This window comes from Tenrec ecaudatus, chromosome 10, assembly GCF_050624435.1.
Source record: "Tenrec ecaudatus isolate mTenEca1 chromosome 10, mTenEca1.hap1, whole genome shotgun sequence".
Taxonomy (NCBI): domain Eukaryota; kingdom Metazoa; phylum Chordata; class Mammalia; order Afrosoricida; family Tenrecidae; genus Tenrec; species Tenrec ecaudatus.
In genome coordinates this window covers 141,826,749-141,841,885 of record NC_134539.1, presented here as the reverse complement: position 1 = coordinate 141,841,885, position 15,137 = coordinate 141,826,749, and the positions used below count along the sequence as shown (strand labels likewise).

General features: G+C 39.9%; 1 protein-coding gene and 1 pseudogene across 1 annotated transcript in view; one reads left to right on the top strand and one right to left on the bottom strand.

Moving 5' to 3' along the window:
* Window positions 1-12,298, bottom strand: part of EFCAB3 (EF-hand calcium binding domain 3) — a 113,558-nt gene extending 101,260 nt beyond the window's left edge. The window contains exons 1-3 of the mRNA XM_075559677.1: window positions 12,202-12,298; window positions 4,497-4,550; window positions 3,538-3,642 (exon numbers count right to left, since the gene is read on the bottom strand). Coding sequence (XP_075415792.1) covers window positions 3,538-3,642; window positions 4,497-4,550; window positions 12,202-12,298 — 256 coding nt within the window. The remainder of the gene's footprint in view (window positions 1-3,537; window positions 3,643-4,496; window positions 4,551-12,201) is intronic.
* Window positions 12,299-12,587: 289 nt separating this feature from the next.
* LOC142458374 (uncharacterized protein NKAPD1 pseudogene) lies at window positions 12,588-13,681 on the top strand (annotated as a pseudogene).
* Window positions 13,682-15,137: the final 1,456 nt, after the last annotated feature.

Genomic DNA, 15,137 nt, shown 5'->3' with positions numbered 1-15,137 from the left:
CCACCACAAGTAGAGTCCACACCCTGCTGTTAAGGACAATGGACCACTTCTCCCTAAAGGCTTGTGGCCATCAGTTTGGTCCCTGCAGGGTGGGTTTACACCCTACTGATAATGGTTTCTAACAAACTGGCCCAGTGACATCCAAAGTTAGGCTGCCATCCTGAATCTAGCATCCGCCCATCTTGTCACATGTATACCCCCAATCCCTCCTCTTCCTATTGCATGTATATCCTTAGATTGTCCCCCTACCATTACTATATTACCTAGAGCACAACCTTTTCCTGTGACGTACATCTTCACCTGTAATTAAGGGGCTTGCAGATCCCCAGAGAATATAAAAGCCTTGGTTAGTAATAAATCTCCCTCCCTCTCTCTCTCCACATGGACCACCAAATGATGCCGAGGTGAGCATGCTACCATGAAATGTGTCTGACTCCATTATTTCAATCTCTCTTCTATCTCTCATGCTCTCTATGACTTTACTATAATCTTTACTTATTATTGCTGTACAATTGTGTCTACCGGACCTGTGATGATGTGTTAGGGGCTGACCTTTCCCCTAACAGTCAACAGTAAAATTGTCTAAGTGAGAACTATTATGGGAGTCTGGAAAAGAATCTACTCAATCATTTTTGTTAAAGGGTCTGACAGAGTTCTTGTGAGACCTTTAAAAGGAAGGAACTAAATTTAAGCTAGGGGAAAAATAAAGTTAAGCTAGTTTGGAAAATTCTGGCAAGAATTTGCCTTTCTAATTCTATTAAAAATATAGGATTTTATTTATTTTTAATTAATTAATTTTATAATATATTATTTTAAATATAAGTGATAGAATAAAATATCTTCCCCTCCAAAAAAGTTATGCTCAAAGAAGGAAATGATGAAACAAAAAACTGAATAATTGAACTGGCTATATTGACAAATTTTTCATCATTAAAAAAAAGAGTGGTTTAAAAAAAATGAAACACAAAACACAGTCTCAATTTAAGCTGATTTCTCCCTCACCTTTAAGAGACTTTATGCTTTCCAGCAACTTGTGTTTGTACAACTTTCCAGCAGCTGTGGGATAAGATAATACAGATACATGATAAGGAGACCTACCAGAATAATCAGAAAATCAATAATTTCAGAAACAGCAATTCTTATAATTCTACTAAAATGTTTTCCTATTTATATCTGAAGTAAAAATTAGACAAAGGATAGGAGAAATTTTGGGGGAAATTGTAGCTCTTTTTCATAACAATCAAAACAATTATTAGTGATTGCTTCTAAGTTTTTGTCATCTTTCTCTTTTCTTCTGGTTCCTCTAATTCCTATATCTCACTTTTTTTTTTCTCAGATCACTGGGATGAAGTGAAATTATTTGATATGACTCCTGTATTCATAGTCTTTGTAACTTCTATCCAGTGACTGGCCATGACAGGATTTCTTTGAATGTTAATGATGTGTGTTCTATATATTTTCACATCTAAGTTGGCCATCTAGGGGACAACTATTGGTCTCTCTCTGTCCTAAGGAAAGAAGATTATCTCTGTCTCAAAAAAATTGAAGATGTGCAGAAACATTTAGTCCAATGGAGCAGCCAAACATTAGTTTCCATGACCTTGCAACCAGCAGAGCTAGGCAGTGCATGGCTAGCACTGCCGGCCATTCTGAAAGGGGTCACATTGGAAAGTCCTGGATAGAGGGGAGAAAAATGTGGAAAGAAACTGAAAATCAGAGGAAAAGACTATTGGTGGCATAGAGACTGGTAGAACCCCCAAGAGTTTGGTCCTTAGTCACCTTTCTGTCACTCCATGAGTCAATTTTTGACCAAGTAATAGATAGGTCTATGAGGTTAATAATAACAGGAAGGTAAGAACATCTTAGAATAATGAAAAATTTGAGAGCAAAAGGGTGCTATTTACTCAAGGACAAAGTTCAGAAGAACAAGGAAAGGAGGAGAAATGGAAACAGAAAACAAAGGGATAAGTGATCTTACATTATGACAATGGCAATCAATGACAATGTAACAAAATGTGTATGAATTGTTGAATGGGAAAAACTGATTTGTTCTATAAACCTTTGCCCAATTCACAATAAAATGTTAAAAAAATAGGAAATGACATTCTTATTTTATATATTAAATATTATAAAACATATTTGTATTTTCACATCCATCTTTTTATTCTTATAATCATCCTTGTGGATAAGTATTATTATTATTATCTGCATTTAATACATAATTATATTTAAATGATTGATTCTCACTCACTCACATCCAGTCAATAATTGATTCATATCGACTCAACAGGACAAGGTAGAACCGTCCCTGTGAGTTTCCGAGACTACTCTTTATTGGAGTAGAAAGCCTTCGTTTTTACCCTCAAAGCAGCTTGGGGTTTCAAATAGCTGACTTTTAGATGATAGGTTTAGTCAAATCAATAATTTATTCCTCACATATTATGAATACCACTGTGTACTCTTTACTGTATCAACAGGAAATTATACATATAAAAACCTCATTGCTATCAAGTTGATTCCAACTCACAGTAGGCTAAGTGTTGGGCTGCTACTGGCAAGGTCATTGCTTCATTTTTTAGGGCCTTTTTTTTTTTTTTTTTTGGTGCAAGGTCAGTATTTGAAAGCACCAGCCACTTCACTGGCAATAGAAGAGGCTTTCTGCTCCTGTAAAGAGTTACCCTCTTGGGGGGAGACATCAGACAGTGTAACATATGGAAAAATAATAATAATTTATGAATTATGAATGGTTCATGAGGGAGGGGGTATGGAGAGGGAGGGGGAAAATGAGTCGCTGATATTAAGGGCTCAAGTAGAAGGCAAATGTTTTGAGAATGATGGTGGCAATAAATGTACAAATGTGCTTGACACAATGGATGCATGTATGGACTGTGGTAAGAATTGTACAAGCCCCCAATAAAATGATTTTAAAAAAAAAGAGTTACCATCTTGAAAACCCACAGAGATATTTCTACTTTGCCTGAGAGGATTACTATGGAGAAATTATGCATGGTGTCCAAATTTACTTTTCTTGTTATTCTTTGAAATCTTCTACTATAAAACTCTTCTTGCTTATTTGAAATAATATCCATTCTGTGAAGTCTCAGAGTCTGTAGACCAGCAGTTCTCAAACTGGGGGTGGCTAACCTTTTGGGGGTCGAACGACCATTTCACAGGGGTTGCCCAATTCATAATAGTAGCAAAATGACAGTGATGAAGTAGCAACGAAAATAATTTTATGATTGGGTGGTCACCACAACATGAGGAACTGTATGAAAGGGTCGCGGCATTAGGAAAGTTGAGAATCACTGCTCTAGACATAGTCGGTCAATCTATCCTTTCATAGCCATACATTTCTATTAATATTATAACATTTATCACAATATGTGGTGTGTTCTTTGTATGTGCTCTCTGTCTTCACACTGAATATTAAGATTTGAACTTTGTGACTCAGAGCCCCTAGCCTAATGGTTATCCTACTGGTAACCGGTTAACTCTTGTTGGATGGATGAATGCCCCATTGGTAAATTAAATGCTCACCATCAATTGGCAAACTTTTCATCAACACAGAACTTTCCATCAGTTGATGTACTAGCCCCATTTTTTCCAAAAGATCTTTCAGGTCACCATATTTAACTTCACATCCTTAAAAGAAGAAAATAATGATAAAAGTAAACATTTCAAACTTAAAATAAAATAAAATAAAAACATCTGTGAAGCATCATTCTTAGAAGCTGAAAATACAGGATAAAGAGAAACAGAAGCATTGAGTATTGCCTAATTACACAGAATTGGGAGGAGGGTTCAGAAATAGAATGAATTTGTAAAAGGAAGATTTTCAGTGTTGGGAATACAGTATACAGAAAATTGGGGGCTCTGTAACAATCCACAAAATTAGGTGGTATCAATTCTTTGAGCATATCCTATCAAAAAGTTCATGGAAAATGGAATGAAAGAAAATGGAAAATGTCCTTGATCGTTTTGGAGCCCCTCCTATTTGCTCTATTAGATTGCTTGCATTGTGTGCTTTCCCACTGTTCTCACCTGACCTGCAAGTGTAATTCACCTTGCACTTCCAGGAGAAGAAATTAGACCCCAGAGACTCTAGAGCTTGTTGAGGCATTACATTATAGTCATTGCCATCGAGTCGATTCTGACTGATCGTAGCCCAGCCGGACATAGTAGAACTGCCATGGGGTGGGGGTGGGGGGTCCCAAAGCTGCAACCTTTACAGAAACAGACTGCCACATCTTTCTCCAGCAGAGTGACTGGTCGGTTCAAATTACTAACCCTTTGTAGGTAGCAATTATACAAGGCATAGCATTTAGTTTACAAAGCATGTATCTTCAATCCTGTATACATTAGCAATTGAAAAATATACTGGGAGGATTAATACCTCATGGACAAAGCAACAGGAAATACTTTTAAAAACTTTTCTTTTTGGTTAGGCATTAAGAGGCCATTTTAAATCTGCTTCCTTATCATTTTGTCTCACTCACCTAGAAGGTCATTAACTTCTTTTAGAAGTGAATCCAGTCTAACTCTTCTCTCATCTAAAAGACACAATTTAGTAAAGAGTTTCAATTGCTCAAATTCTCAAACTGTGAAGTATGGTAAAGGGATTTAAAAATTTACCAATTTCTAACTAGATATTTTCATTTCAGTTCATATATGCATATAGCAGAAAAAGGAAAATAATGTTAATATGATAAACACATTTATTCTATTCACTCAATGTTTTCTTTTTTTGTTTCTTATGCATTGCTGTGGAAGAGAAGAAATAGAACATAATGTTTTCATTTTTTAAACCATCAAATACTTGTTGGGTGCTGACTTTTCTAGGCCCTGGCTTTAGTGTTTGGATGCAACAGTACATGATACAATTATGCTCTGTGAACATAATTACTGCTGTCAAAGGAACCATTGCGCTTTGAATTATTTTAGATTCAACAACAGTATACCACATTGAAACATAAACATTGATTTCCTATTAATTATTGGAAATGTTTAAAATATATCGACAGCCGTTCTTCAGATCCCATTGGTTTCTTCTCATATATGTTTCCTTGATTGTATTTTTGAAATTCAGTTCTTAGTAATTTTCACAGAGCAGAGGCAATCTTCAGAATATTTATTCTGAGACATTCAACTGGACTGTCTTCTGGCTAATTTAATGGCGCCATGATTCCAATTCCAACAGCAGCTCTTCAAGTTCCTCTTGACTCATGTATTACACAGAGTCGTAGAAAGAGTTTACGAGGTTGCAATTATAAGACCACTTTTTGGCAAGCAGAAAGTTTTATGACTTTAAGCATTATTAGATCATGTTAGTATAGATAAGTCAGCCTGTCTGCGATGTTATCAAACTATTAATCAATCAGTTAGATTTTAGATCAATTTTATTCTGTGTGAAAGTATAGGGTAGAATCCAACCAATCTATCAGCTCAAAGCCTAATGATGCCTTCTTGGGGTGTGGCCTCTTTTATAAGCAAGAGAGTGAGAACTTCTCTTCTCTCTCTAGTGCTTCACCTGCCTGCTTGCTGGGACTCTCTGTCTGCCTCCAGGGGTACCCCATGCGGGCCACTGTCCCTGGGAGCCAACCTCTGAGCTGCCAGCACCCTGCCATGTTCCCTGCCCTGATCCAATCTTAGAATCCACACAACTTTGCACTCATAGGCCTGTGATCTCCCTGCATCCAGCTTCACCTTTCTGTGTCATTCGTCTTTGTCCATGGCTAGCATCAGACTCAGGACTTGAGTTGGGTTGGGATGCTCTGATATGAAATTACTTGTCGATATAAAGGTCTTTCTTTTTTTTTTAAACGTTTTATTAGGGGCTCATACAACTCTTATCACAATCCATACATATACATACATCAATTGTATAAAGCACATCTGTACATTCCCCGCCCCAATCATTCTCAAAGCATTTGCTCTCCACTTAAGCCCTTTGCATCAGGTCCTCTTTTTTTTTTCCTCTCCCTCCCCGCTCCCCACTCCCTCATGTGCCCTTTGTAATTTATACATCATTATTTTGTCATATCTTGCTCTATCCGGAGTCTCCCCCCCCCCCTTCTCTGTCGTCCCTCTCCCAGGGAGGAGATAACAAGTGGATCCCTGTAATCAGTTCCCCCTTTCCAACCCACTCACCCTACACTCTCCCAGCATCGCCCCTCACACCCTTGGTCCTGAAGGTATCGTCCACCCTGGATTCCCTGTGCCTCCAGCCCTCATATGTACCAGTGTACAACCTCTGCCCTATCCAGGCCTGCAAGGTAGAATTCGGATCATGGTAGTTGGGGGGAGGAAGCATCCAGGATCTGGGGGAAAGCTGTGCTCTTCGTCGGTACTACCTTGCACCCTGACTGACCCATCTCCTCTCCTAAGCCCCTCTATGAGGGGATCTCTAGTGGCCGACTCTTGGGCCTTGGGTCTCCACTCTGCACTTCCCCCTTCATTCAATGTGGTATATATATATAAATATACACACACACACACACATATATATATATATATATATATATACACATACACACACACATTCTTTTTTTTTTTTTTTTTTGCATGATGCCATGCCTAATACCTGGTCCCTTTGACACCTCGTGATCGCACTGGCTGGTGTGCTTCTTCCATGTGGGCTTTTTTGCTTCTGAGCTAGATGGCCGCTTGTTTATCTTCAAGCCTTTAAGACCCCAGACACTCTCTCTTTTGATAGCCGGGCACCATCAGCTTTTTTTGCCACATTTGCTTATGCACCCATTTGTCTTCAGTGATCCTATCATGGAGGTGTGCAGCCAATGATATGATGATTTTTTGTTCTTTGATGCCTGCTAACTGATCCCTTTGGGATCACTTGCTCACTCAGGCTGGTGTGTTCTTCCATGTGGGCTTTGTTGCTTCTGAGCTAGATGGCCGCTTGTTTATCTTCAAGCCTTTAAGACCCCAGTCACTATCTCTTTTGATAGCCGGGCACCATCAGCTTTCTTCACCACATTTACTTGTTCACCCACTTTGACTTCAGCAGTTGTGTTGGGAGAGTGAGCATCATAGAGTACTAATTTAATAAACGAAAGTATTCATGCATTGAGGGAGTGCTTGAGTAGAGGCCCAAGGTCATAAAGGTCTTTCTTATACATATCTAAGTGTCGCTGGCTTTGTTCCTCTAGACAACCCAACCTGACACAAGCATCAACTCTGGGCCCAGTCATATATGCGTAGGCTCTTCTCACCAGATTCTTTGGTCAAAAATCACGCAGAACGCTACAAATACCTATTCTAAAAAACAATATACACTTTGCCCTATATTGTAAAAATGAGCTATTTCAAAAAATTAAGTTGGTTACTTTTAATGTAGATCTATTGGCTCTACCTAGACTTTGCTTTTGGCTAATGCATTTGTATGTCAGTTTGTCGTACTGTGGTGGCTTGAGTGTTGCAGGAAGTTAGGTCACTGTCATTTCAAATACTAGCAGGGCCATCCAAAGTGAACAGGTTTCACTGGAGCTTCCAGACTGAGAACAGACCATGAAAAAAGACTCAGCTCCCCACTTAGAGGAAGGAGTCGCTGAAAACCTTACACATGAAAACCTTCGGAACATTGTCAGACACTGAAGGTCCAGTGAATGGAAGAACGCTGTCAGAGATAGTGCTGGAGGACGGCCCCTCAGGTTGAGGGCACTCGAAGTGCTTCCGTAGAGGACAGTAAGCTAAGGTGATGTGAGTTGGGTAAAGCCTGTGGGAGAGGAGCCTTTGGGATCTGCATTTGCTGATGGGCACAACTCAAGGTAAGAAGAAACAACGGCAAAATTTGGTGAGGATTGGAACTTGGAATGTGTAAAGTATGAATCTAGGAAATCTGGAAGTGGCCCAAAGGAAATGAAACACAAAGATTGATACCCTAGGTGTTAATGAGCTGAAATGGACTGGTACTAGCCATTTGAAGCAGGAAATCATATCATTACTATGCCAGAAATAACACAATCAAGAGGAATGCTTTTACACTCATTGTTAAAAATGCATTTACTTAAATATTTATTTTATTTAATGTTTTCATAAAACTAAAATTATTCTTTTTTACCTGAAACTTGCCAGCACTTTCCTCTTATTAGTTTTCACTTATTTTTTATATTGTTACCAGAAAATATAACAAAGTAACTAATAAAAAACACAAAATGTTGGACAGCTGACAAACGTGATACACAATCGTATTGGCTTCCCTCTAAAAATGTTAACTAGCACTGCCGCTAGGTATGATTCCTCACAGCACAACTCAGAGTGCTCTTTCTAACCTTTTCACTGTTGGGATCTGTTTACATTATGGGACACTGAGAGTGGCAAACGTTGCTGGAACTGAGTCAGCACGTTTATACACGTCCATAGCTCCCCAGGAAAGGCACCGGACCACATGCAGACTAATCTTCAGTAGTGAAAGGGTTAAGGAGGGAACTGTGTGCACGGTATTGCCTCAATATCCCCTAAGCACTATTTTCTTCATAACATTTTTTTCTATTTTCAATTTATTTCAGAGCATAATTGACCACAAAAAATTACCTTGGGGGCCGCATGCAGCCCGCTGGCCGCCAGTTTGGCACCCCTGCTTTAGAGTATTGTAAAGCAAAGATGTTACTTTAAGACAGTGGTTCTCGACATTCCTAATGTGGCGACCCTTTAATACAGTTCCTCATGTTGTGGTGACCCCCAACCATTGGAAATATGTGCTTTCTGATGGCCTTAGGCAACTCCTGTGAAAGAGTCACTTGAACCCCAAAGGGGTCACGACCCACAGGTTGAGAAGCACTACTGTAAGGACTAAGGTGTGCCTGATCCAAGCCTTGGTGTTATTTGCCATATAAGCAAGTAAAAGTTGACATTGAATAAGGAAGACCAAAGAAGAATTGATGCATTTGATATGTGGTCCTGGAGAAGAATATTGAAAAAACTATGGGCTACTAAAAGGACAAACTCGGGAGTGGGGGCGGGGGGGGGGGCGGGGGGTAAAGACACACTGATCTTTGTTGGAAGAAGTAAGGCCAGAGTGCTACTTAGAGGCAAGGATGGCAAGACTTTTTTTTATATACTTAGGATGTGTTGTCAGGAGAGACCAATTCCTGAAGGAGGATCTCATCTTTGGTAAAGTAGAGGGGCAACGGAGGAAAGGAAGGCTCTCAAGAGATGGATCCCACAGTGGCTGCAACTGTGGGCTCAGACATAGATTAAGAAGAGACTAGGGCTTGATACAATTGATGTATGGAATGTTATAAGAGCTGTAAGAGCCTCCAAGAGAATGATTTTAAAAAAAGACCAGACTAGGAAACTGGAAGAAGACATCCACTTCTGAAAAATTGACAACTGAAACCCTTATGAATAGCAGCAGAACTCTGTCTTACAGAGTGATGGATGATGAGTCCCTCAGGTTGGAAGATACTTAAAACTTATCTAGAGAAGAGCTGCCTCCTCAAAGTAGAGTAGACCTTCAATGAAATGAATGGAGCTCTCAAGGCCTTCATTTGCTAAAAGGAGATGAAATAGTGGCTAACATCCATCAATAATCTAGACACAAAATGCATGAAGTATGAATCTAAGTAAGTTGGAAGTTGTCAAAAATGAAATAGCGTACATAAAGATTAACATGCTAGATATTACTGAACTAAAATGAACTAATGTTGGCCATATTTAATCAGGCAGTCAAATCATATGGTTTATTATGCTGGTAATGACGAGTTCAAGAGGAATGATGTTGCAGTATTTGTCAAAAACTATATTTGAAGATGCATCTTGAAGAAATAATGATGCACATGATAGGATAATATCTATACACCAAAAGGAAGATAAGTTAATACAACTATTATTCAAATTTACATACTAGCCAGTAAAATAAAAGAAGTTGTTGTTGAAGAAATCTACCAAATTCTTTAGTCTGAAATTGATCAGACTAAGATGCATTGATAATTAGTGGTGATTGAAATGAAGAAGTTAGAAACAAAGAAGGAGCACTGGTTGGAAAATAGCCTTGGTGAGAGAAACAAAACTGGAGCGTCTATGATAAAGCTTTGTAAAACCAATGACTTATTTATTGCCAATACCTTTTTTCATCAATTGAAACTGTGATTGTACATATGGACCTCACTAGATGGAACACACAGGAATAAAATTCACTATATCTGTGGGAAGAGACAACATCATTAATCAAAAGAAGGTCAGGAGATAATCGTGGAACAGACCATCAATTGCTCATATGCAAGTTCATGTTGAAGTTGAAGAAAATTTTAACAAGACCATGAGAAACAGAGTACACTTAAAAATATGTTTATTCTGTTAATGTTCCAATATGTTATAGTTTCACCAATAGTGCAGCAGATGCTAGAGAAAGAGTCTGAGAATCTTATCATTTCTTTACACTCTTCTTCTTTGGATTTTAACGAGGAGAAAATTTCAAATGAAATCATCCATAACACTCTCTCTCCCTCTATGTGGACCACCAAGCAGGACTGAGCTGTGTTCTCACTCATCGCCTATCTTGCTATGACTTGATTTTTGGTGCATATTATTATCTCTACAGATCTATCTAGATAAGATAGACTGGATGAATAGTCTGGAGGAGAAAACAATGGGACCAATGGTTCCAGGGGGACAGGGGAGAGGGGGAGGAGGGGGCAAGGAGGTGGTGCTGACCAACCCAGGGACAGGGGAGCAATAAATGATCCAAAATCAGTAGCAAGGAGGGTGTGAGTGGCCTGGTAGGGATTCAGCCAAGGGCAAGGTAACCAAGAGAAATCACTGAAACTCAAATGAAGGCTGAGCATGATAGTGGGACAAGAGGAAAGTAAAAGGAAATAGAGGAAAGAACTAGGTGACCAAGGGTATTTATAGAGGTCTAAAGACTGGAATATACATATGTAAATATATTTATATGAGTGTGGGGAAAGAGATCTATGTGCATATATTTATAGGTTTAGTACTAAGGCAGCAGATGGACATTGGGCCTCCACTCAAGCACTTAGTCAATGCAAGAACACGTTGTTCTAGTAAATTGGCATTCCAGGATGCACACCTTCCTGACATGATTGCTGAAGAAAAATGTGTGCATAAGCAAATGTGGTGAAGAAAGCTGATGGTTCCTGGCTATCAAAAGGTATGGCATCTGGGGTCTTAAAGGCTTGAAAATAAACAAGTGGCCATCTAGTTCAGAAGCAACAAAGCCCACATAGAAGAAACATACCATCCTGTGTTACCACGAGCTGTCAAAGGGATTAGGAATCAAGCATAAAGGAACAAAAAAACATATCATTGAAAATGTGGGTGAGTGCAGAGTGGAGACTCAAAGCCCATTGGCAGTCAACCGGACACCATTTACTGAAGGGTTGTGGGGAGGAGATGAGCCAGTCAGGGTACAAGGTAGCAACGATGAAACATATGACTTTCCTCTAGTTCTTAAATGCTTTCTCCCCACCACTATCATGATCCCAATTCTACCTTGCAAATTTGACTAGACCAGAGGATGTACATAGTTACAGATAGCACCTTGAAACACAGGGAATCCAGGACAGATGTCTCCTTCAGGACCAGTGGTGAGAGTGGCGATGCCTGGAGGGTGGAGAGAATGTGGTGTATAAAGGGGGAACCAATTACAAGAATCTTGGAATAGCCTCCTCCCTGGGGGATGGACAGCAGAGAAGAAGGTGGGGAGAGATGTCGGACAGTGTAACACATGACAAAATAATAATAATTTAAGAATGATGAAGGGTTCATGAGGTAAGGGGGAGTGGGGAGGGAGGGGGAAAATGAGCAGCAAATATTAAGGGTTGAAAACCAGATCAGGCCCAACACTGATCAGAGTTAGGATTAAGTGACAAGGTTTGCATCACTCAAGCCAGGTTTATCATTTTGATCTCCTACAGTCATCTCTCCAATACACTCTGTTTGGTAAGCAGTTTATTCCCATCCCTCCATTATGGATAGAGAGAAATCACCACAGGTGTATTTCTTGTGTAAATCTCACAATTGTATCTTGGGCTTCCACTGTCACCCATAGCCTTTTGCAAACCAGAATCTCATAATTTATGCTCTGATACTATTCCCTCCTTTGGCTTCAGATTATACGATTTAGAATCCTTGGGTTACTGATATTGGTGTGCTTCTTCCATGTAGACATTTCTCTTGGATGGTTGCTTGCTTGATGCTTCAAGACCAAAGACATTATTTTACCTGACAGTAGGCACCATCTAAGTTCTTTACCACTCTTTGCTGTAGCACTTTTGTCTTCTGTGCCCCATTCCTGAAGGCGTGTATCATGCAGAGCCATGATGTAAGAACTAATTGCTCTTAAATTGGAGTTAGGATTTAATGCAAGCCTAAAACTCATTCCTGGATAATTTTTTTTAAAAATCTGCCTTTGGCTCCCTTTAGAGCCCTCCTTGTTAATTAGTAGAAAGCCTTGTTGATCATCTCTGGAGCCTTAGTGATCATCTCTGGAGCATAGAAAGCCTTATTTATAATCTCTGGAGCATAGAGACCTTCCATTAATCTTGTCATTGATTAGCTTCTGGTACTAATTTTTAAAACACGGTTAAGATAGGGATATTGGGAATCCCCGCCACGCGAGGCTGCGGCGCACGATTGCAGAATGTCCCGGGTTCCACTGGGGAAAGTCCTCCTGAGAAATGTCATCCGGCACACAGATGCTCACAATAAGATTCAGGAGGAATCAGATATGTGGAAAATCTGGGGAACCAAAAGGAAAATGCTACCTAGCAGTTCGAGCCGGATGCGTAGTGATGGTTTTGATGAAGAAAGTCAGAGAGACTATTGGAGGACAAGGCATGAAGTTCCGGGGACACTAGAAGATGATTTTCTTAAGGCTAAGTCCTGGAACAGGAAGTCATATGATTATGAAGCCAACATGCCAGACAGGTGGGGTCACAGTGGTTATAAAGAGTTATACCCCGAAGAATTTGAAACAGACCGTGATCACCAAGATATTACCAATGGACAACGAACATCTCCACCGGTAAAATCAACTACTCATGAATCTCGCAAACACAAGAAGTCAAAGAAATCGCACAAGAGAAAGCAGAAAAAAAGGTCACACAAAAAACAGAAGAAAAGCAAAAAGGAAGCCATAGAGGTCACAGCCGATTCCTCAAGCGAGATCTCAGAAGAAACGCAAGTGTCTGGTACCAGGAAAAGGGAACAATCACATAAGCGCAAGAAAAAATCCAGAAAAAAGTCTCTCAAAAAACCTGACTTGACAGAATCAGCAAGTGACATTTCTCAGTCTGGTGACTCAGCATCCAGCAGTTCTGAGGACAGTCTGGAAAGAGACACTAAAAAAACCGAAAGGAAAAAGAGAGAGAAGACAGTTCACATTCCTATCACCAACAATGAGGTACCGGAAAGGACAAACAAACGCACAAATTGGAAAGTGGCTACAGATGAAAGGTCTGCTGAGAGTTCAGAGGATGACTACAAGAGACAGCCGCGCTGTTTCCACATGACTGCATATCGACAGCCTAACACTGTGGGGTGTGCCAGGAACTCGTCTACCCAGGGGGGCTGAGGGCAGAGGTATCTGGTGCCATCTGGGTACATTCAGACGGACCTCTTTTGTATTTTGGCCTGTTAAAACTTGATCCCCTTTTATTGTTCTTAGGGAATCTGGTATTTTGTTATGAAGGTTTCTTGAAAAGACTATTTTTTTGCAGTTAATCATGTTTAGGTTAGAGGACAAATACAGCAAATTCAAACACCCAGGAAGGTGAATCGAGACATGGCCTGGGTACACCCATGGGAATGTTAAAGTTGGGGAAGGCAAGGGCTGGGATCGAGGTGAGTAGAAGGGAAACGTTCTTGTGCGAGGAAGCAAAAGCCGTTTGTTGTGTCCGGTTTGGTGCTTGGATCGTTCTCTACGTTGCTCCTTACAGATGTTGTCCAGTTTAATGAGGAAAGGGGCATATGAGTAAATCTTTTCCCTTCCCGACAGAAGGCGGCCCCAGGGTTCCCTCAGCCAAAAGTTCTCTGCTATACAGATTAACTGTAAAACCTAGGGGTATGTAATACATAATATACCCTAAATGTGGTCATTGTTTTATTCAGTGGAAATGTTCTGTTCCATTGCTGCCTAAATGGACTTGTCTGAAACCATTTAAATTTGTTTTAGATCTCCACCCAAATGGGGCTACATTACAGATCAGCTATGCTAATCACGGTGCTCTGAACAGGACTGCAGGGTTGCTGCTGCCATCGAACGGTTTCCATGTTCATGTGTGAATCTAGTAATGAAGTTGGGTTTTCTTGACACTAGGTCTATTCCATTCTGAAGTAAAATGGGCTTTTCAGGGAGACACCACCTCTTCCCAGTCTGCCTTTAGATGAAAGCACTAGGCAGAGACTACATTTCCAAGGTCATACTATGATCCCCACTATGCTAATTTGTAAGGTAACAAGATACCATGGCCAGGAGAGAGAAAGAGCACAAGTGGACTTTTTCATTACAGGAGAAAAGTTTGTTCTCTCCTGGCATTGCTTTCCCCGTGTACAATACAGAAAGAATGCATTTATGGAAGCCCAACCGCATACAGTACCAGCAATAGAACGCAACCAACATTCCATGGGGTGGTGATATTTTGTAGTTCTCATTACAAATTCGTTCTCTTTACTGAATTGATTTCTAATAAAATACTTGTCTTAAAAAAAAGAGGGATATTGGGCCAATGCAGGCTAATTACATATCACAATACCTGAAATATTCACTTGTATAGAATATATCCTTTTGTGGCTAGACACTGTTTATACAAACAATGGGAGTTGGTTGTCAGGGAAAATTTTATTCTTTAAAAATTTATTTTAACTGTCTGCTTGATTTCAACATGGATTGTCTTTCAATGGTATTCTCTGGCATAGGAGGTCTGCTAGCAGCCATGAAACAATTACTGATATTTTCCCTAAGATTCAGAGACAATATTTTTCCATTTCTTGAGCCTCTGTATACTTCTGTGCCCCCTCCTTCCCCCATGAAATCCACATGCTCCTACATAGAAACAATTTGTTCCTTTGCAGGGAACTGTAGTACTTGAAATGCTCACCATCAACTGTCAGATGACCACACAGTTTGTCAATTTCTTCTTCTTCAAGTAAGTATCCCA